General features: G+C 36.6%; 2 protein-coding genes across 2 annotated transcripts; one reads left to right on the top strand and one right to left on the bottom strand.

Moving 5' to 3' along the window:
- Window positions 1–30: 30 nt before the first annotated feature.
- Window positions 31–9,194, bottom strand: rpf1 (ribosome production factor 1 homolog). Its single transcript, XM_048172560.1, is given in 10 exon segments — window positions 31–545; window positions 662–788; window positions 5,029–5,114; window positions 5,117–5,212; window positions 6,266–6,348; window positions 6,478–6,631; window positions 6,754–6,849; window positions 6,947–7,027; window positions 8,467–8,523; window positions 8,851–9,194. Coding segments are annotated over 10 exon segments (1,068 nt in total). The 5' UTR covers window positions 9,097–9,194; the 3' UTR covers window positions 31–503.
- A 5,764-nt stretch (window positions 9,195–14,958) lies between these two features.
- On the top strand, window positions 14,959–16,082 carry LOC125256861 (radixin-like). Its single transcript, XM_048173124.1, has 4 exons — window positions 14,959–15,121; window positions 15,230–15,379; window positions 15,549–15,641; window positions 15,688–16,082. The coding sequence occupies exons 1-3, from the start codon at window positions 14,960–14,962 to the stop codon at window positions 15,633–15,635; spliced, it is 399 nt and encodes a 132-aa protein (XP_048029081.1). The 5' UTR covers window position 14,959; the 3' UTR covers window positions 15,636–15,641; window positions 15,688–16,082.
- Window positions 16,083–23,187: the final 7,105 nt, after the last annotated feature.

Raw genomic sequence — 23,187 nt, 5'->3', positions numbered from 1 at the left:
TGCAAAACCTTGTAAAATAATAGTGACCACTGTGAGAAGCCAGTTTTTATTAAAAAAAAAAAAAGTCTACAGTGACAGCCTAGTTTTAAATCTTTCCAAGGTAATTTTTGCATTTTTAAAAGTATTTTGTGTATGCCCCAACCCAAGTGTTGCAAAATTAAGACAGAGATATCATAGTCTTAATTACCAGAAATTTCAAACAAACACACCCCAAATACTTGAGTAAAGGAATACAAGTATTTACTGAAGTATTTAAACATGCCTTGATTCATTTGTCATGCCTCTAGACAAATCAGATATCTTTCTGTCCAGCCATGTTATAATATTCTTATGCAAATTACCACATTAATACAAGATAATATAATACAGAAAATACACAGCTTGTGTTTCTATAAACACTTTATATTTCATTTCATAACATAAGGTTTTTTTTTTTTTTTTTTTTTTTTTTTAAGATATTTATGAAACATCAACACGGTTATCCTGTGTTTCCAGTCTGTCCCTCAAAGATGGAATTTTCTTCTGCTGGAATCCATTTCATGTCGCTAAAACACAGTAAGAATCCATTAATAATGCATGACTGCCACAAATAACTGACAAATCACAGCACATTTAAACAACCAATGTTCTTCATAGGTGAGATGTTAGATTTAGAACTTACTTTGTGAACCCATTCATATTCCCCAAACTTTGAATCAAAGGTTCCTTTCTGTAAGGAGCGAAGTTTGAGAGTGAAGCGAGGTCCTAGTTCCTGTATACCCACTTTCTTTTCATTCTTGAAGATGTACCTGAATGATACACATGAGTTTATTCAGTCTTGTAGAAACTATGATTTTTAACCAGTTAAAATGTAACTGATTGTAAAATATAATTCTGACAGTGTCTCTACTTTTTCTACAATGCATTCATACTCTATTCTGTAGATCAAGTTCATATTTGAAACAAATTTGATCCTAACAGGCAACATAAATCTGTCTAACAAATCTGTCTAACAAATCTCACTAACAAACCCTGGTTGAGAGTATTTTTCAATGAACTGAATGGAATTTGTATATACAGCCATGGCCAAAAGTATTGGCAGTGAGAAATCATGTTTCACAAAATTTGCTTTTTCAGTATTCAGTATGCTGGATATCAGCTTGTGGGCCAAATCAAGACTGATGTATTTCCATTCTTGCCTTATTAGTGCTCAGAGTTGATCACAGTTTGTGGACTTCTGCTTGTCCACTTGCTATTTGAGGATTGACTACAGGTTCTCTCTGGGATTAAGATTCGAGGAGTTGTCTGGCCACAGATCCAAAATTTTAATGTGACGATCTCCAAGCTACTTCATTATCATCCTTGTCTTGTGACATGGTGCTCCATCATGCTGGAAAATGCACAGATCATCACCAAATAGCTCATGGCTTGTTGGGAGAAATTGGACTTTTAGGACATTTTGATAACCATATTCCTGGCAGTGTTTTTGGGCAGAATTGTGAGAGAGCCCACTCCCTTGGATGAAAACAATCCCCACACATGGATGGTCTCAGGATGCTTCACTGTCGGCATGACACAGGACTCATGATAGCATCACCTTTTCTTCTCCAGGCAAAAAAATTTCCAGATGTCCCAAACACAGCATTCATACACATTTCTACCAATAAATTTACATGAGACTGACTTTTGAGGCAAATATTCATTACCTAACGTCTGTGTACACATGTAAAATAAGAATAAAAATCCATGTTTAAATTTAAAATCACAGCATATCTTAGCTAATTAATGACAAGCTATGTGGTTTAATAAAAAAATAAACATTTATTTAAATAATGCTGACACACCAGTAAGATGGTTAGATAAAATACTGTGTCTGACCCTCAGAACTCCACTGTGTAGCAACGGATTAACATACATCAATGGAAGGCAACAATGTTATACTATATTTACTATAAGTAAATAAAAGTGTCCAGTAACACAGAGTAACTTTACAAGGTGGCAGAGCCAGAGACAAAACTTTGGAATAAAAAAAATTGGTAACTAAGGGGCTGTTCACATATTGCGTCTTTTGCACGTTCAAGTTTGTTATTTCAAATGTTATAACAAACGGCCGTTGGTAGCAGGCTGCTACCAATAAAATGTTATCATTAACAAAATCAATCTTTACACTGCAAAGGTGGAACAGAAGCTTCATCTGAAATAGCATAAATGTTTTATGTTACTCATGAATTATAAAATTAACAGGAACTCACTACAGGGCCATTCATATCAATTAATGCTCTAGATATTGTAATAATGATTATTAACACAATTAATAGAATTCATAAAAATGTTTTTTGTGTTTGGGAAAAACTGCACATAATATTCTGGCTACACAGATAAAACAATCTAAGAACCATTTATGAATTATTTTAATGCTTTTTACACATTAGTAAATGAAGACTAAGAAATCTTATCAGCATGATATGTTATATATGTTATATATACAATAAATTATATTAACTGGAATAAACTGTATACAGAAAGGGAACACCAGCTTGCTGCCATCTTGGAAAAGTGTATTTACATCTTGGAAAAGTGTATTTAAGCACACTCACAAACATTCCCGTTAAAATCACGGAAGCTGACTATACTGATACATGAATCTCTTACATCGAATCTGCACTTTGTTTATGATGGGAGAATTCATGAGTTTCAGTTAGAATTCAGTCAGAGAGCGTGTGCACTAAACAAAACTCTTCATTTCAGTGATGACTAACCTGAATGCCTCTGATTGGCCTATACATTCATAAGCTCAATAGAAACGTGTGATTGGTTATAATGCCCAATGCTTGTACATGACTGTACATGACTAGAAACCTGCAAACAATAAGAAGGGGACTTCATCAGAGAACACTTGCACTACGCATCTCTTTAACCTGGCATACACATAACACATTAACAATTTATATTTTCAAATACGTTAAAGGATTATTAGGGGCCGTTCACACAGAACGCGTCTTTGCGTCTAAAAACGCGAGACGCAGCGCTCAGGAGTGGTTTTAAAAAAAGCGCAGCATAGAACGCGAGAGTCTCGAGACGCGCCTTTGAGACGTGATGCAATAACACAATAACGGAAATAATAGAAATAGGCAAACTGCAGAATTTACAGATACAAGTTGACATGGAAAAAAAGAAAATAAGATAATAATGAGCGCTCCTCCGCCATGTTGCCATTAAATAAAACAGTTGTCATGCCAACTCGCAACGCTTGCCCCGCCTCCAAGTTCTTCTGATTGGTCCACTGTTTTGGAACTGACATTGATGAGCTGCGCTGCGTGTAAAAGTTGAAATTCTTTTACTTGACACGGCATTTAATATGTGTGAGGCGCTGCAAAAGACGCGAGACGCGAGCGTAACGGTCATGCACGTCCGTCAAGCGCGTTTATAGAAAAACAATGGGAAAGTAGCCATTGAATAGAAAAACGTTTGTGTGACCCCCTTAGGCTGCATAAATTAGGTCAGCCGGACCAGGAACACTTCCTATAACACCAGGATCGTTACATCAGAAGAAGAATGGCCTATGTATTTAATCTTTCTGTTTATCCCGGTGAGATTGAGGACCTACGCCTTGACACGACCACAACACATCCCTGAAGTATCAGCAGAGATTGAGTCAACTAGATTATCCATTGTGAAGGCCTCATCGACACGACAGCAAGTGGCACAGCTCCTCAACAAACCGTCCATACCGCAGTGATGAATACGATCCTCAACTGGATTGAACTGGAATAAATACTCTGAATGTTGCGATCCTATCGGACTTACGATAGCTACCTGAATCGTAACAAAGCACTGTTCCTTTGCCGAACAGTGCTTTGTTACGATTCAGGTAGCTATCGTAAGTCCGATAGGATCGCAACATTCAGAGTAATTATTCCAGTGACCCCCCGACTAAGCCTGGTTTCTCCCAAGTTTTTTTTTGTCCTCCATTTTAACACCTATTTGCCACCTGTTTGCCACCTGATGTCACCTGTTGGAGTTTGGGTTCCTTGCCGCTGTCACCTGCTTGCTTATTGGGGACACTTGACATTTGATATTCACAGTGTTTTGATTGCCTGCATTGACACTTCTTTAGAGTGCTGTGCAGCCAAAATTATATACCAGAAATGTAAAGCTGCTTTGACACAACCTGATTGTAAAAAGCGCTATATAAATAAAGGTGACTTGACTTGTCTTCCTTGTATTCCTACAGAATTTTGGTCTGTCCTTGATGTTTTACTTGGAGAGAAGTGGCTCCTTTATGCTTGACCCCAGCTGTTAAAACTCACACCTGAGTTATAACCACAGAAATGCGGGCAACTCCGGGACAGTAATGCTGCTGACCTCTCTCCTTTAGTTCTTTGTGATATTACTTTCTTTGGAGTAATTTCAGCTTTTGATACAAATTGATGATAGGTGCTTATTTCTGCTTTACTTCATGTCATTTCTATTATTATTATTTTTTTCACCTTTTTTTTTTTTAACCCGGTCCGCGTGCAAGAACCGCGCAGACAGCGCGCATCAATACTTGAATAAAATCTAAGAAGAGTGTGTGAAGAGCTAAAATATAGGGAGTCCTGTTCTCTTGGTGTATTATTAATGGTGGATGCATAATCCTGCCCATGTCCGGTTGTCTGGTAATTTTAAAAATGAAATAATTTTTTTTTAATGAAATTTCAATGATATGGAAAATTTTGATATCATAAAAATCTTATTTAACTAGTATTTGTCAACACTTTCCCATGTGCTGATGATATGATTAGAGAAATTATGCTAGCTGGACATTTTGTGAAATTTGGGTTGTGATAAAGTTCCTTTTTTTTCTTTTTTTGGCCAATGAAGCTTTTTGCAATTATTTAAAATCATCTGATCACTCTGCACAATAATCTAGAAACAATGTGAATCAATGCATAAAAACTGAAGCAGAAAACTTTGCGAATCACAAAATTAATGTCACTGCCAATACTTTTGCCACGGCTGTAAGCCTCATTTATTACCTTCAAACTACTCAAATGAGGGAACACTTACCTGTGAAACCTGAAAAAGATGAAGTCTCTCTGATTGTGAAATGTGGCGACCTGACGGCCCACAAACTGTGGATCATGAGGGAAATAGAGGCAGCAAACAGCCGGCCGATGGAGTGACCAAGTCTAGTAGTGAAGTTGTTGAGGATGACTTCTGGGACATGTTCTGTTGGGTCCTTACCTCTTCTCTATTGAGGAAAAACAGGAAAAATTAAGGACAGGGTTGTGCGCCTTTCAGAACTGACAAAAATTCATATCAAACTCACCCAATTCCTGAATTTGAATTGATGTAGCACAATAGGAGGGTCTAATTACCTTTCAAAATTAATTAAATCTTCAAATGACATTTTGTGGTGCTGTATGGACAAATTTCTAATGGCTTTTAATCAGTTTGAAATCTAACTAAATTATGACATGAGAAATCAATTTTTTCTTGGCCTTTTGACATATAAGTAGGTCTTTGTATCATTGCATCCTGCAAGTTCCATAACTTAAAATGTCATCATCAATAAAAATTATATAATCAAGCTGTAAAAAAGCTTTGTTTGGAACCGATTTGCCATGTGATGTCACAGGGGCACAATCATTTGCATACAACTGCCTCTGGGCAAGACAACAAACGCCTACTTTTGCATCGTTGTCCCCGCCCACTGATGTTCAGTCAATTGAGCAGCAAGTGGATCTAAAGTACTGTAGGCCTAGTTGTTTACAATAAGATTGTGATAACAATATGGGATGCTACGCAGACATTGTGTCTGAACACTTGCCAAAACTCCTGTTATAACGGCGCTCTTACACTACACAATGATTCTCTTACTGTATTTAAATCGTGTTTACATTGTTAGTTATGGTGAAAGCATTTCGTGAGAGTGCTGAAATTGCATTGCAATGACGACATCACAGCAGTCACGAGATGAACAGACTGTCATCTGCTAATTGATAATCACTGCAACCTTCCATGTGATAGGAAAAGATTTAAAATATAATGTAACAATTCATTAATCTCGACAGCTGTAATAGTAAAATAATGTGGTAAAAGTATTCGAAAGGATTCCACATGCAATACTTATTTCAGTAAGATCCAATCACAGTGGGTGTTTACAATTAAGTCATAATTATGGAAATATGTTGTATTATAAAACATGGACCAGCAAAATCCCTTTTGTGACTGTATTGAATCTTAGAATTATAACCAAGTTTATTAAAAATAAATAAAAAAAAAAAATAAAAAATTCACTAACCTTCATTTCCTTGCGAAGACGAACATTACTGACTTTGAAATGTGCAGTTGGCCCGTCAGGAAGGTGACAGAGAACCAAACCATCTGTGACACTTTAAGTGAGGGAAAAATCCTTCAGGTAGAATTCAGTGAGTGTTTCTTATAAGCAGACAATACAACCAAATCTCACAGATCAAAGAAGTGGTTATATAATGAAGTCTGAACAAAGGATACTTGGCACCTTTCTGTCCTCATTGATCACCATCAGATAAGTGAAATCTCTAGATATACACTGTGGGATGATTCTCTTCAACGCTAGACCTCTTCTGTAGTAGACATGTGCATGTGGGATTACTGTTGCCAGCTGTTCACAAAACCTCACTGTCCTCTGAAAACATGCAGAAACAAACCCATAAGAACAAAATATTTGAAGGATATTACTATTCTTAAAAGGTTAATTACAACAAGAGTGAATTAGAAAACAAAACAGTTAAACAAACTTGAACTCACTCCTCTGGGCCTGTCTGAAGTGGTGATGAGAACTTTGGGATTTGTCAGCCGATTGAAGTAAGCAGCAAACTCATCAGTTCCTTCATCAAAAGCCACCTGGATTTTAAAAAACAAAATTAACAAAAGTTACTTCCGAAATGGTAAATGATGTCTACAGAAGCAGGCAGCAGGTGGAATAGGGTTCACAAATCACCTCCTCATCCTCTGGGTTGACTGTAGTTTCGTCGTATATTCTCTGGTTTTCTATTGTCTTGGGCACTTCTTTAGGTGGCGCCTGCAAAGACAAAATACATGGAAACAGTGACTTGAAACAATTTGCCGCAAATTTAATGCATTTGAGGTGAGCAATATACCTGTTAAAAATGATATATTTGTAGAAATAAGATAAAAAGACCATGTATAGCAAGAATAAACCATTTCTTTTAATGAATCATTCAAAACAACTCATAAAGCTACTATTTAAATCAGTCTAATGAATGAATTCACTGAGTCTGTCTTCAGAGCAGTTCCTGAATCAACATCTTACTCACTCAGCTGCAGCTTTTCATTTTTTCTAGTGATGTCCATCTCGAAATGAAGCCAGTTGTGTACTTGAGGTTTGTGAAACTTATATTAGTATCATTATTGTGTGATTCTTCATATGACAATTTTAATTACCTTGAGTAATGTAGGCATTCACCATTAAGAATTATCCTTTCCATTCACTATTGAATTGTTTTGTACACAACTAAATTATCAAAAGTATCATATCAATACTAAAATACATTAGCGTTTCACCGAATAGAGGAATGGAGCATGTTAAGTATGTTTTGAAATTAAAATAAACATTTCATAAAACAGGGTGACAGGGTAGAGAAGAAATTGTTGAATAAAGTCATTATTTTTGCACACAAAAAGTATTCTCGTTGCTTTATAACAAAGGTTTAACCACTGTAGTCACATTGACTATTTTAACAATGTCTTTTCTGGACCTTGAATATGGTAATTACATTGCTTTCTATGGGGGACAAAAAAACCTCTTGGATTTCATCAAAAATATTTGTGTTAAGAAGATGAACAAAGGTCTTACAGGTGTGGAACGGCATGAGGGTGAGTAATTAACAGAACTTTCATAATGAAACTAACCTTTTAAGTAATTTTGCAAGAATCTAAAAATAGAAAAGTCTCACTGCATGCAATGAAAAAATTATGTAAAATAGATAAACATTGTTTATCTATAAACAAGTTTAGACCATAAAAACATTGTAACAACCCAGATAGCAAATGACATCTGGCCCAGTTGTGGCCCACATCTCATACATTCTACTGGCCCACATACCACATGGAACCACACACTCAACCTGTGTGTGGCTGACAATAGCATACATACCCAACTATGGCACATATGGTTCAGTTCTGGCAGCAGCAAAGGTCACATGGGCCACACACAGCAAGTCTCACACTAAAACCGGCTTTATGTGTGTGGGCCAGATACGGCCCATATGACCTTTACTGCTTCCAGAACTGAGCCATATGTGCCATTAGTTGGCCCTGAATGAGGCCCAAATATGAATGCTATCAGGGAAGTTTTTATTATTTAATTGCCCATTCCTATCCCTATGTGCAAAGAAATAATTTTTGCAAGAGGAATGAGATTTACTTTAATGAGATTTATTATCTAATGTAGCTGACTGAGATAGATGGATGCTGTGAAATACAGTACACCAAACATACCTTATCACCAAGAGCTTTTCTCTCCTTTTTTCTTTTCTTTTTCAGTTCCAACTTTTGCTGAAAGACATAAATGATAGCTTTAACATATAATATAGAACACTAATTCTAGATAATTCAATAATTCTTTTAATTCTAGAGCTGACTGTGTCTCAGATTCTTAGTGAACTATACATGTACAAGTGGTGTTTTTAATTATTCTTTGAAGTGAACGAAAAGCACCAAAGGCGCGCTTGTCCTTTTTGGTCATTTTAGCATCATTCTGTCTTGATCATGATGCCCAAATGGCTGTCTGTCCTGGCAGCTCTTTAAGTTTTGAAACACAGCCAAATTGTGCGTTCATGAGCGCTTCAATAAGAGTGTAACGTTATGTCAGTGAGATGTCACCTTTCTTTTCTGCTCTTTAAGTTTAAGGAACATCGCATGTCTGCGCTGCTTGTTTTTGATATCGGACATGCTGAATGTTGGAGGAAAACACGCTTCTGACACTGGCTTCTCGTCCTTCACTTCACCCTCCACCCGATCCATCTTCTCCACTGGAGCTTCGTCAGGTTTCGCCTTTCGTTTTGGTTTTTTCGTTTTCCCCTTTTTCTTAGAAACATTTTCTGGAGTTGTTAACTCGGTAGAATCCATTTTCTGTTGCTTCTGTCTTCACGTGTGTGAGAAACTCTACTTCCGGTTCAACTGGAAGTTCTTTCTGCCACGTGAGTTGGTGTTGTGTTTAGCGCATAGCGTCTTCTAGCGGATAGTCATAATTGTTCAAAATACAATTTCAAAAAATACATTTCAATAATATAATATAATATAATATAATATAATATAATATAATATAATATAATATAATATAATATAATAAATTCGGTCATCATTTACTTTTTTTTCTCAATTTACATTACATTACAATTTACATTACTATTCTTACCTAACATTATTAAAGGTGCAATATGTAAGATTTTTGCAGTAAAATATCCAAAAACCACTAGGCCAGTGTTATATATTTTGTTCACGTGAGTACTTACAATATCCCAGATGTTTCCAACTATTTGTAAATCGTGAGAAAATTGCAATTTTAACCAAGGCTCCGGGACCTGTGAGGAGTCGCCTGTCAATTGCGTCATACCCGTGTTACCCTCGGTTTCCGGTTTTATTTTGTAGAAACCATGGACACCAAAGACGCTTTAATATATTACATGTTTTAATAGGCAAGGGAACTGTTTGGTTACGTTTATAGACAGAAAATTAATTGTTGTTATATAGCTCAACATGTTTAGTCTTATTGTTTAAATCTAATTTTCTTGATTTTTTTTTTTTTTTTTTTTTTTTGCGAGTACCATGCTTTACCATGCCTCAGAGAAAAACACTATTTTGCGAAGTAATTAACATAGCATAATCAGATGCAGCTTTTTTTTTTTAGTAACAGTAATACAGAATTTTCTCCATCATAGGCTACAATGCATTTTAAAATTAATTGTGTGATGGATTTTTTTAATTACTCATAACTAACATTTATTTTTCCTTACAGGAATAACATTTATATGCCTTTGAAACCTAAATGTTCTCAAACCTTGGGCCAAAGTCAGTGTGTGTCTGAATCATGTCCAAAAATAAGAAAAGTGGAAATGACACTTAAGCCGGGCACACATTTAACGACTAGCTAAAACATTCTAAGACTGAGCTCATACAGCGATTGTTTCCTGCGACTGAAGCAGATTTATATACTTACACATGGAATTTGAACACCAACTGTAATCGAAGAATGAACGCAACTGGCTCTGACTGGACGCGTTTGAGCGCGATCAGTCATAAGTATCAATTTACATTCATAATCGGCTTTACAATCGTTAAGTGTGTGCGCGGCTTTAGGGACAGCTAGACAACTATCTAAATATAATAGCCCCATGATATTGAGTAACCAACAAACTAATAAACTCATGATTTGGGCCAATCTTGTTTTACCTAACATGAGGGTTTGACATTATGAGGAACCAATCATATTGTAGAATGCTTTACCATGCTCCTATCCTATATAAACTGTTGTATTCTTTTTGCTGGTTGGATTCTTTTTGATTGAATTGATACGAGGTCCTACGGCAGTGAATAAAGTATATTCTAAAGCATAGTCTGGAGTCTATCTGGTTATTGCTGCACAGCTAGTTAGGGAACACTAAAGACCTTATTCTCAAGTGATAGTTTTCATAAGGGTCAAGATGTTGACCAACTCAAAGCAGCAGGTTGTCGATAGGAGACGCAGTGCTATAGTAAATATCATTGGGTGTCAATTAGGAGACGCCCCCGAGTGATCAGGTATATTACTTGAGTGTCGTCCAGTAGACGCTTGGGTGTAAATTAGGAGATGCCCCAGGTAAACAGATAAACGTTAAGTCAGGTGCGTAGAGGGAAAATCTACCACAATTGCATGCCATTTATCAACACAAGCCATCCAGTATTTAATATAATATTCTAAAATCGATCTATCTTACTGCGGTTTGTCTCAAACAAATGTCTCGCAGCAGCCGCAGGAGCGAACATACAGAGTAACGTTATAATATCAATTTTCAACACTCTCAAATGTATCTAATATGATAAACAGAGCTGTGTTACCTCATACTCATGACTGGAAAAGCAGAAGTGGCGCTGGCGACTGTGGCATAATAAAAGTTCTGCTGCTCGTGAGGTGTGTGTTGCACAATCGCTCTAGCGGCCTCGTTCAGCTGCCCACAACACTTGATCCTGCTCTGCTTCATACTACAGTAATGTTAATAAGCTCATCCATGAACATGATTTCTTCCTGAGTCCTATCCCGATTGTTTCTACCGGCTGTGATGTGAAGACCACATGTCCCAAGATTCCGCGCTCAAGCTACACCTTTGTTTTGAATAGGCCTCTAGCGGACAGAAATATTACATATTGCATCCTTTAAAGGGAAAGTACAGCCTAAAATAAAAATCCATACAGTATTTACCCTGATTTCATTCCAAAACTGGTAGGCCTAAGACATTTTTTTTTTTTTAAATTTTGAAAAAAAAAAAAAAAAAAAACTTTTAATCATCATCATCATCATCATTATCATCATAAAAAATCCCAGAATGTCAGTCGAAAAAGAGGAGTGCTGTACCCCGGCATCCTGGCCAAATTTGCCCATTGGCCTCTGTCCATCATGGCCTCCTAATTGTCCCCATATACTGATTGGTTACATCACTCTGTCTCCTCTCCACCAATAAGTTGGTGTGTGGTGGGTGTTCTGGCATAATATGGCTGCCATACATTGGTAGTGGTTGAGGAGATTCCCCCTAAAAAAAATATAGCTCATATAAAATTGTATAAATATTGCACAGTATCAGAAAATCCCCTATAAATTCTAAATAATAATAAAAAAAACATTATTGATCAAAAATATCTTAGACCTACATTGATTTTCCTGGAAAAAAAAAATACAGAGAAGTGTGACCCCTAAACGAAGGGTTAAACCTCCTCCTGTCCTAACCTTAGCCATATCACACCTCAATAAACAAGTGTTTTGCAATACTACACACCTAATAATAATTATTATCATTATTATTATTATTATTATTATTATTATTCAGCCTATTTTTGACACAAGTACGTAGTAGTTAAAGATGCTTGACATAAAGTGCATTAATATATATCCTCTTTTATGCATTATAGCTACATTTCATTTCAGCTTCATTATATTAACCTTTTTTTTTTTTTGCAACTTTTTGTTTGATTAATTATTAAATTGGCTATTTTTTTAAATTCAAAAATAATATTTTATGTAGATAAATGTAGGCAAAGTGTATTTGACATGATCTGAAGACAATGATGACTAAACAAGGTTGTCTATAGAAATACCTCATAAATGTTTATAGCGTAGGATTGGAACTGGTTTGATTAGCCTTTTTACAGTCTGTGATTAGCCTTATACAACAAAAAATTGTTTAATTAATAATAATAGTCCTGAAATTAATAATAATAATGTTTACACAGTTATTAGTCTTATACTGTTTTGAAGTATTAATGTAATAATGCTATAGCAATGTTCAATGTAAAATAAAATCATTCAATTAACAACATTATTTGAATCATATTAAGTGACCGGTAATGTTTGGGCATTTTTTGAACGTGCAGCAGACATTTTTTTCCATTCCACAGTGCCGAAGCGTTTACAGAGCTGGAGAAAATCAAGAAGAGGATTTAAAAAAAAAACGTCTGGAATTGTAAGTATTGGCTAGGGCCTTCTGTGTATACTATTTATAACTTATTACAGACCAAAACGTGTTTTTGTTGGAACCATAAATGTGTCAGCGTTGAAGTGTAACTTAAATAAGCGTTGTTTGTCATTTTAAGCGGTTTTCAGTTTGGTAGTAAAACAGCGATACAGCCTAATATGATTATTAAACTTCAAAAGGCGATTATTTAATTAAATAAATAACAAGGATGAGTAAGGGAGACGCGCTGAATGAAGATGCACATTCACTCTCTGACAGCAGATGGCGCTGATTGTCAGTTAACATGAACTAACAATGAACAGTGTTGTATTTTTAACGTCATTAACTAAGAATATTATAACTACTGTATCAAATGTAGCTATTGCTCATTGTTAGTTAATGTCAGCCTATATATATGCCTTCTTGTTTTATTGTATATTTACATGTTCAGAGTTCTTTTTATTATAAATGTATGTGTTATAAACAACACTTTATTCTAACCCAATTCAATACGTGGTACCATTTAAGCTACACTGTCCTAAAAAAAAAAGGCAAAAAAACGGTCACTGGGATGGCACCCTTTAAAACGCTGTGATATGTACCATTTAGGTGCTAAAATGATACAGAAAATATCTGCATAAAGAACACTTGATTTTTTTTTTTTTTTTTTTATGTTTGAAGACAAAACAGATGCATTTCTTGAAATTGTACATAATCCCCCTGTTTTAACCCTTTAACTGCCCCACCAAGAAAAAAGCATTTGAAAAATGTTTTGTTTGCATTTTTTATCTCATTATGTCACTAGTTATCACACTCACTGTATTTTTTTTCAATACATCCCATAATTTTTAAAATATCGGCCTCTACCAAATGGTTGAGATGGCACTTAAAGGTAAAATAAAAAAATTCATACACATACTATGAAATTCAGAAAATATGAACTATAATACAAATTTATTTAAAACGTAATCAAAATAAAATAGTTTTATATATTGAATCTTGTTTATTTATTGAAATATTCTATAAAATATTTCAGATTTTCATTTTATGACAGAAAATTACATGTTTTCTTGTTTTTTTTTAACAATAAACAAAAATAAATAACACAAATAACTAAAAGTAACAAAACTAAAGACATTACATTCTTTCTGCATTCAAAAACTAAAAACAAAATAGCAAAAGATAGTAATATAATGGCATTTTAGGCTTTTATGATTCAAGAAACGCCATCAAGTGTGGTAGTGCAACAGGATTTTCTTTTTTTTTTAGACATATGAACATTTCTCTTCTCAGACAGGGTGATAATTTGGATCCTCTATTGGGTCATCATCATCACTGAGATCAGCATCAGAATCTTGGGGGTTTTCTGGGACAAGGGCCTGAAGAGTGCATGTTCTTGTACCATAGAAACTGTTGACATCCATCTAGTAACTGTAAAAAAAAGCAACAACAAACAAATAAATAACAATATCTTACAATTTTAGTAATGTTAGCTCACCAGCATGTCATTTAAGAAGTAATTGCCTCTGATAATTATGATTTCCACACATTAATTCAATGAATTCATTATATTTACATCAAAAAATATGCAAAAGTGGCAAAAAAAATACATATTTAAGAAATTATGTCAGCATATTCATGAAGAAATAACAATAGCTGTCATATTCATAGCTAATAATGATCAGAAGTTTATATTTCTCAGCAAATAGTTCATTCTGACTGCAGAAATGGATGATCTGAAAACATTACCTTAGCTTTTCTGCATTTACCTTTAAGTGTCAAATCAACCGTTTGGTTGAGCATGTTTTTGAAAAATTATTTGAAACATACTAAAGTTTTTTCATGGTACCAAGTAACATAATTTTGTAAAGTTAGGGCTCTTACAGTGTAATATGTCAAAAAAAAAATTGCTTACCTTGCAAAATTTCACCAAGAACAGTTCACATGGCAGGAGTGATTTCTTTGTTTCTGACATCCATGTTTGAGGAAGTGTTGTGACAAGTGCTGTTGATTGACACTCTGACATCTAGTGGATTTTTTTGGCATAACATACCTCAACCAGATGGTAGAGATGGCTCAATCAGCTTGAGTTAAGTTAGGTACTCCTCTCAGTGAAATATAGTGACTCAAAATGTGCTCTACCATTTGGTTGAGCGGGCAGTTAAAGGTTTAATATCTAAAGTACTATATAGTAATGATACATTTCTCTCTCTCTTTCCCCCCTAATGCCATTTAAACTTAAGAACACTGGAGAAAGACGTGAACGTCTACAGTCTTTCCTAAAGGAAATGACTCTAGAGCGAGAACGCATGAGGAAAGAGATGGAGGAGAAGAAAAAGAAAATGATACAGTGTGAAAGAGAAAAAGAAATTGAAATCCAGGACTTACTAAGAAAAGTTGAAGAGCAAAAGGCTGAGCTTCAAAGGCTGACCAATGAAACAGAAAAAGCTGTAAATACACACAAACACACAAATACATTTACATACACATCACTCTGCACCTCTGTCTTCTGTACAGTTCTGTCTCATAAGATTACACACTATTCATGTGTTCTACAGGAATTAGAACTGCAGGAACGACAGGCCCGTGAAGCAGAAGAAGAGCTCCAACTTAGTAGGATCACTGCTGGAATCAGCCAAATCCTGGATAGGGTCGCAGGTCCTGGAAGCTCTTCTAAAGTTAAGGACCCCATCGAACAGCTGGAAGTGGTGAATAATGCAAAAATATTTCTGGCATTCTTGAATGAATATGTAATTTGTTGTAGATATGATTTTTAAATAGGAAAACAAGGTACAGTAAACATCTAAAGTCAGCTCACAGCAATGTGTGATGAAATGCAACATACAAGCTGATGTTTTTCTTGTAATTTTCCCCCAGATTGGGCAGTTTCATCGATTTTTAACAGCTGCAGATGAATCAGATGAAGACCAACAAGAAGAGCCGAGTAAAACCGGCCAGATGTAAAAAAAAATAAATAAAAATAACTAAATAAAAATCATCATATGACCCGCTTTTGACTGGATCGTGCACTGGGTTGGGAGGGACAGCAAAAATACTGTATGGACTGAAGGGATGGGTTCTTGGATCCACTGCCACTTCAATGTACAGTATAGACTGTCCTTTGAGTGGTTGTTAATTAAGTTATTAATCAATATTTAGATTTTGGAGATTTTGGAGTTACCATTGTGCTGAAGAGTAGATCCTGTGGTTAGGTTGATGATTGGCCAAATACTATAAAGACTGTATGTTACTTTATTTAAAAAGTAATGGCTGTGTTCTTTTCAGCACAGTCTCATTGCTAAATACTCAAAAACATGCAGGTGTGCTTGTGCTTTTGTTAACTAACTTGAAAATATGAAACATCTATAATGTAAATAATAATAAAATATAAGAGATATAGTGTATTATTTATTTTTCTGTATGTGTGTTTATACTGCATGGATAAATATATCTGCAATATATTACACATGCAGTACCATCTGATCACATCTATATTATGAAGTGTATTACTGAATATAAAATTACATACATTATGATATATTACTAAATATATTGTCACATATTTTTCAATATATGAAAGGCAGCAAATCATTATGTATCCTAAATCCTAACCCTAATCCTTATGTCAATATATTGTAATATATTAACACAATATATTCTACTGTATATTTTCAAATATACTGTTAAATATCACTTAAAGGGATAGTTCACCAAACAGATCTCACCCGAAATTGACTACCATAGTATTTTATTTTTGGTTACTGACATTCTTCCAAATATCTTTCTTTGTGTTCAGCAGAAAAAAAAAAGAAAAAAAAAAGAAATTCATACAGGTTTGGAACTACTTGAGTGAGTGAGTAAATGATGAGTAACTGATGACAAAATTGTTATCATTTGAACTATCCCTTTAATATATTGATCATTCATATATATAGGGAAATATATTTTCTTTTCATAAAGGCAGACTCCGTACTAAACACAGAATTTTCAAGATTCATTTTTCAAAGTCTGTATCCAAAATATCAGAAATTACGGTTACAGAGAACAGACTCATAGAAGAAATATTCAAACACAAGGTAGTGTTTTTCAAACCCAACTTTTTTTTTTTTTTTTTTTTTTTATCATTACCTTTTTAACAAGGCTACATTTCTAGAATAATATTTTTTTTGTGTTAGTTTGAGGTCATTAGGAAGTTACGTAAAGAATGTGGTTTGGACTCTTGCAGTGACCTTCTTCTGAGGTTGTTAACTGAAATGAAATCTAGGCAAACATATGACAAAATCTTTGACAAAATCTGGGGTGTCTCTGCTAAGCTCAAGTTGTGTTGCACATGTGTTCACTGCAATCTAGTTAATGTGTGAAGCAACAAACAAAATTATACTTTGATTTACTCAGTGGATGAGACTAATATCTTCTCTCCTAAATCTTTTAGGAGGCTGGGCAGTGATCATGTGCCCATGTGGGATTGTTTACAGTCTTAAATGCAATCTGCAAGCTGAGAACCCTCAAGACTTTGGAGACTATTATCCTTGAAACATATGCCAAATGTCATAATATATGACTGCATGGGGTCTTGCAACACACATTAATTCAAGAGCATTAGAAAAGGTACCCATCTCTCCATTTGAAGGTCACTTAGCAGAACCCTCTCAATCCAGCACAGAACTGGCCAAATGTGAACAGCTTAAAGTATCACTATTGTAAGAAAAAATTATGAGGACGTTGAAGATCTTGATGAAGAAGTTTATTGCAGCATAGCAGTGATCTCAAACCTTTTATCCTGTTACAGTTTACCACTCCTCATGTAAATTAAGTTGCTCCTGCTGTGGTCTGTATGTTAGTGATGTTGAGACACCTGTCTGATATGGTACTCGGTGTCACACACCTATTCACATTCTACAATTTATTACCATTTGCTCAAGATGTGATCACCCCAAATGGTGGAGAAACTACATAGCTGACGACTTTTCATTTTCTCTATGATAATTAAGCCATTTTGGGGAATGAACATGATCAACCACCTATCTTGGAGTGAAATCTGGGTCAAGGCACACAATACTTTCTTACAGTCCCCCCTTTGATGCTCTTGGCCCAAAAGAAGTATCACATCCACTCCCTTCACACAGATTACACCTCCCTTCCTTATTGGGCAGGTGCCCAGTGGTGGTGAAGCCCTGCCTTAAGTTGTCCTCCTCTGGCCATTGGAGAATCTTACCTGTCACTGGGTCATCACCTCCTGCACACTGGTTATCGCTCCATCCAAATATCAGATTATCAAAGGGTCTCTTCTAAAATTTGGCAATATAAAATAAAAAACATTTTCTTGGGTTTGGGAGGGGGCACTCAAAAAACATAAATGGGATAGGTCACAATAAGCTGCTTGCGCATACAACCTATGGTGTCTTTTTCTGGAGGAGATTTTATGATAGACATTTAACATTTTTCAAGTTGTCAGACACAATTAAATATAATGCTGTCCATTTAAAATGAAGAGACAATTTAATGTCTTTTTTTTACTATAATGTAAAATTTCTATAAAGACATTTGTTGTGTTATGAATAATAAAACAAACATTTGTGTGTTAAACTGCAAGCATAAGCTATGTAGCTTATAACAACATGTAGCTATATAAATAAATTATAAAAATGAAAAGGCCTTAAGATAAATGCTTCATGTCAATAAGGTTTTGAGCTGCAAATTTTCTTCACATTAATTTGAAATTGTCCTGGTACATCCTGTGACATGATTTAAAAGAAAATGCTAAAGGCACAAGAGAACAAGTTAAATTGACGGTGTTGAAAAAGCCATTTCCACAATTCAAAACGATGTGCACGTTTCATGTACATTAAATTATATTACATTAGGGACGTCTCCACAATTATTAACCAAGAAAAATAAACCAAATCTATGCTTGAGAAGAGTAGTTTTCACAATTCCTTAAGACAATGAATAATTTTAAGTTTGAAATAGCGAGATTCTGAATATTTGGAGACAGAACCTTTTCGTACTCCACGCAGATCATAAACTGTTGAAATTGGTTGAGAAATGTAAACTTTATTGTGCTTTTTGTCTACAAAAGCCGCAGCTCCCCATTTACTTGTATTTGTTTATAGAGCAGTCTTGCCTGGACCAATATGGTGGACTCGTTGATGTATCGTAGCAACGGTCCAAAGCCATAGACATATAAAATACATTGCATGTGTCCAAAGCAGCCAATGAGGTATAACATCTGTTTAACTTATAACATGAAAGTAAGGTTAATAATATAACTTAGATTACACATTTTTCAGTTTTGCAAAAATGAGTACACCCCACAACAAAAACTACATCTAGTATTTTGTATGGCCTCCATGATTTTTTTTTTTTCTTTTACTACAGTATTCTGACTGATAAGTAAAACTTTGTTGATCTCCTTGTAGCCTTCACCTTTCTGGTGTAAAGAAATTATTTTCTTTCTCAGGTCTTGTGACATTTCTCTTTCATGTGGTGCCATTGCTGACAGCATGAAATGGGAAGGGATTTTAACACCCTTTTATAGTCAACTGTCTGCTGGACACCTGTGTAATGAATAATTAGACTCACCTGTGGTTGAATTGTTGTTAAATTAGACATTTCTATTCTAAAATTTAGCTTTGCTCCAGAGACTTTCAGTGGGGTGTACTGATTTTTGCATCACCCTAATTTGAGTTTGCATCTCTGAGTTATATTATTGACCTTACTTTCATGTTATAAGTTAAACAGATGTTATATAAAACTTAGTCTTGTCAACATTTTGGAAATTGTTTTTGTGTTCATTGAGATATTGTTTAAAATGTTTCTTTTCAAAGGGGGTGTACTCATTTACGCTGAGCACTGTATGTCTAATGCCTATGTCTAGCCGATCTCGATTACGTGACACAATTAATACACAGCTCTGGGAGATCCAATGAAGAATAACATTGCTGCGAGAAACATTCAACATTCGGGTGCAGAGTTCTCTATTATATAGCTATTAGATCAAACAGCCCTGACGTGAAAACCAGGTGAAACATTGTGCCATGAATGAACAAGTTATAAAAGGCTTTCAGTCCACAAATGAACAACATTCCCCATGGATTTAATGTAGTAACACTAACTGTAACCATGGAGTTGTGGCAGGAATAGTCAAATGCTTTCAAGTACTTAACACATCTTTTTCCAGATGTGTCAAACTGAAACTAGATAATTAATGACACACAGCTGATGCAAATTAAATAATGATGATGATAACCGTGGAAACAAAGGAGTGGTGGAGAAACTGAACAAAGGAACATATGAAACACAAGCAAAAACAAACTGACTATGTGACACAGTGTTCCAGTAAAAAAAAGTTGGTCTGGAGCCCTGCCATGAATCTCCTTGATGGATGGAGTAGTTACAGGAAACCCTTTTACATAACCTAAAAAAATTCAATACATTTAAAAAAATAAATAAAATATTGTTTAAAAACAATACTACATAATAATAACTATTTTTATGTACATGTACAGAAATTTTACTAATGTTTTATCTTTAAGAAATTAGCATTTAATCATGACAATTTTCATATAATTTTAACAGGTGGTGCTGGGGGAGGTGGGAATTTTCAGAGGAGCTCTAACAGCGCACTGCAGGACCAGCTTACAGCTGTCACTGAACCAGACTATTTAAATATTGATAAAGCAAGCACTTTGGCTGCAGTATCAGCTGAGCCAATCAGTTTGTGCCATGTAGTAAATTATGTAGTAAATGCTGTACATTTTGTACGATAGACATGGTACTTTTACCATGATACAAAAACGTTATGGTTACTCATGTAACCCTGGTTCCCTGAGATAATGGCTACGAGCATTGCGTTTGCTCTTTAGCTGATGCTTATGGGGAAAACTCCTGTTTTCTCCGAATTCTGAAGCTGAATTCTGAATTCTGATTTGTTCACGTCTGTGCAGTTGCACAGACAAATGCCTTTTCAGCCCGCCGGAATGGACGGAGTTGAGTGTTATAAAGTCACGCAGAAATGCCACTCTTTCAGATTTTTCGACTGAGAAGTGGATAGCATGACTCGCTGGGCAGCGTAGTAGCACGTCAAGCTATGCAATGCTTGTTCACATTATCTCAGGGAACCAGGGTTAGGTGAGCAACCATAACGTTTCCTTTCAATACGGTTCACTCGCATTGCGTCTGCTTTTTAGCTGCCGCTTATGGGGAACTAATCCAATAGCGCCAGGCTACAAGCACAGAACGAAAGCCGCTCTGCGAGCTGACAGCTAGGGGGCGCTCAATCGAGGGCCCCAAGACCAGCTGTATAAGGAGAGACTCGGACCATGGTCGGAGCCTGCTACACGATCCATAAGCGACTTAAACGGACAATACCCATGTTTGAAGACCAGGGATGTCCAGGTTATAAAATCTGATAAAAGTGGACGCCGAGGATCACCCGGCTGTCACTCAGATATCTGCAATGGAGACCACACCCAAGAGGAGGCCATACCTCTAGTGGAGTGGGCATGACAAGTCCACAGACTTATAAGCCAGTGCTATCGTGTCCACAATCCATCTGGATAATCTTTGCTTCGAGACTGAAAGCCCTTTGCTGCGGCCTCCGAAGCAAACAAACAGCTGCTCTGATTGCTGAAACTGGCCAGAATGCTCAATATACATTCTCAAAGAGTGTTTTTGGCTCATAGCCTTTTTTCGGGCTAAGGACCACTTTAATGTTGTAGGGGCCGAATTCAAAGAAGGAAGTTAGATAGAGCCCCTAGATCACCAACTTGCTTGACTGACCCTAGAGCCAGCCTTTTTGCCTGAAGAGCCTGAACTTCAACTCTGAGGACAAGAGAACTGCCATCTGAGTGTGAATCACACCCATGAAGCATGATGGTCTGCAAGCAAATTGGAGCGAGTGACCTCATTCTATTATCAAAAATCAAAAATCAAAAGCTCACCACTCAGGGGATGGCCTGCCATGCCCAGAGTCAAGTAGAAAATACTACAGGCTGCATCTAACACTGAAGTGGGAGAACAGTGCCTTTTACAGCATTGAGAGGAGGAGAAATGCTCTTTTCGTGTAAAATATTTGTTGGGGACTTTATAACAGCAACAAGGGGTCTGGGTGTGCAGACTGATGGGGTGGGCCGAGAAATGGCAACAAACACATCGTCTCCAGTGCCCTGAGCTGAAGAGGGGCTGGAAGAAAAGCACACTCTGAGGGTGATCCAGCCTTAGTGCGACTTAACCATTTCCTCCTTAATCTTAGTAGAACGTAGCTATAATACCCCCTTTCCACCAGCACGAACCGGGTGCTAGTTCAGAGCTAGTGCTAGTGCCAGTTCGGAGTTGGTTCAACTGACGAGCCTTCTAAGAACCAGTTTGCCTTTCCACAGGCTAGAGAGCCACCACAGAGCCAGGTCTTGCGTCACTGTATACATCTCATATTTCACAGCAAAGCTAGCGCCAAACACAAATACACCAGGCTCGTTTGAGATGCATCGGCTTCTCGCAAAGCGATCGGCGCATGACATCAAAGCTCAGCGAGAACGATCCAAAAGTACAAGGAGTCGTATGCTCTACAAGTGGACCCGCGGCACCCGCCGAATCGGCTCGCCGTAATTTGTATATAGACGACATTACGATTAGCTCGATTAGCTGCTATTTCAAAAATGGCGGTCACAAGTTTCTTGTTGGTCACGGTAACCCCGCCCCCAGCCCCTGACGCAAGCGGTTTTTACTTCTAGCCCAGAAATGTTTTGGTGCTACTTACGAACCACTTTTTCTGGTTCGGAGCTGGTGCTTTGTGTGTCGAAAGACAAAGAACTGATTTGAAACTAGGCTCTGGCTCCGAACCAGCACTCAAACTGCCTTGGTGGAAAAGGGGTATTTGTGGTGGTCCAGCACTACTAGACTGGCCATAGTGCGGCCAATGGCTTGGGCGGTGGCGGTGGCTGTGGCAAACACCAGTAAAAACAGCTCTTTGAACATCGCAGGGTCAGGTTTAGACCTGTCCGTGTCATGGGGAAACTTGGCCTGATAAAGTTGAAGCACCACCATTGTATGTAGTGCAGAGATTGTTCTAGGGAAAGCAGTCCACAAGTGCAGTGAGGCGAAACTTGCGCTCTTGCAGTGAAAGCATCCATCTTTGATAAACTCGGCTTGCCATAGGCGGGGGAGAAATTATTTCTCGGGGAAGAGCGGCTTCAGTCTTCTTCGGAGCAGCAAGATGATCTTTGCGCTGAAAGATCTGAAAAGCTGCATTTCACCGTGACTTTATACCTCACCCCACCCATTCTGCCCGGCTGAAGTGCCATTTGTCTGTGCAACTGCACAGATGTGAATCAATCAGGCTTTAGAATTCGAAGAAAGCAGGAGTTTTCCCCATAAGCGTCAACTAAAAAACAGACGCAATATGCGAGTGAACCGTCTCGAAATGGAACACTGTATTGCCATCAGGAAAAAGGAGATCAATTTCCCATGTTTTCCATCCTAAATTGATATTTTAATGTTCACCATGTTGCATGCCCAA

The sequence above is a fragment of the Megalobrama amblycephala genome, linkage group LG21, assembly GCF_018812025.1.
Source record: "Megalobrama amblycephala isolate DHTTF-2021 linkage group LG21, ASM1881202v1, whole genome shotgun sequence".
NCBI lineage: Eukaryota > Metazoa > Chordata > Actinopteri > Cypriniformes > Xenocyprididae > Megalobrama > Megalobrama amblycephala.
Note: the sequence above shows the minus strand (reverse complement) of the source record. Positions and strands in the feature narration are given on the sequence as shown.

Bases quoted from the DNA above. Each gene is read 5' to 3' on its own strand.
- LOC125256861 (XM_048173124.1), top strand. From the start codon at position 14,960: ATGACTCTAGAGCGAGAACGCATGAGGAAAGAGATGGAGGAGAAGAAA. The intron at 15,122-15,229 runs GTAAATACACAC...TGTGTTCTACAG, and splicing joins CCAATGAAACAGAAAAAGCT to GAATTAGAACTGCAGGAACG. The intron at 15,380-15,548 runs GTGAATAATGCA...ATTTTCCCCCAG, and splicing joins CCATCGAACAGCTGGAAGTG to ATTGGGCAGTTTCATCGATT.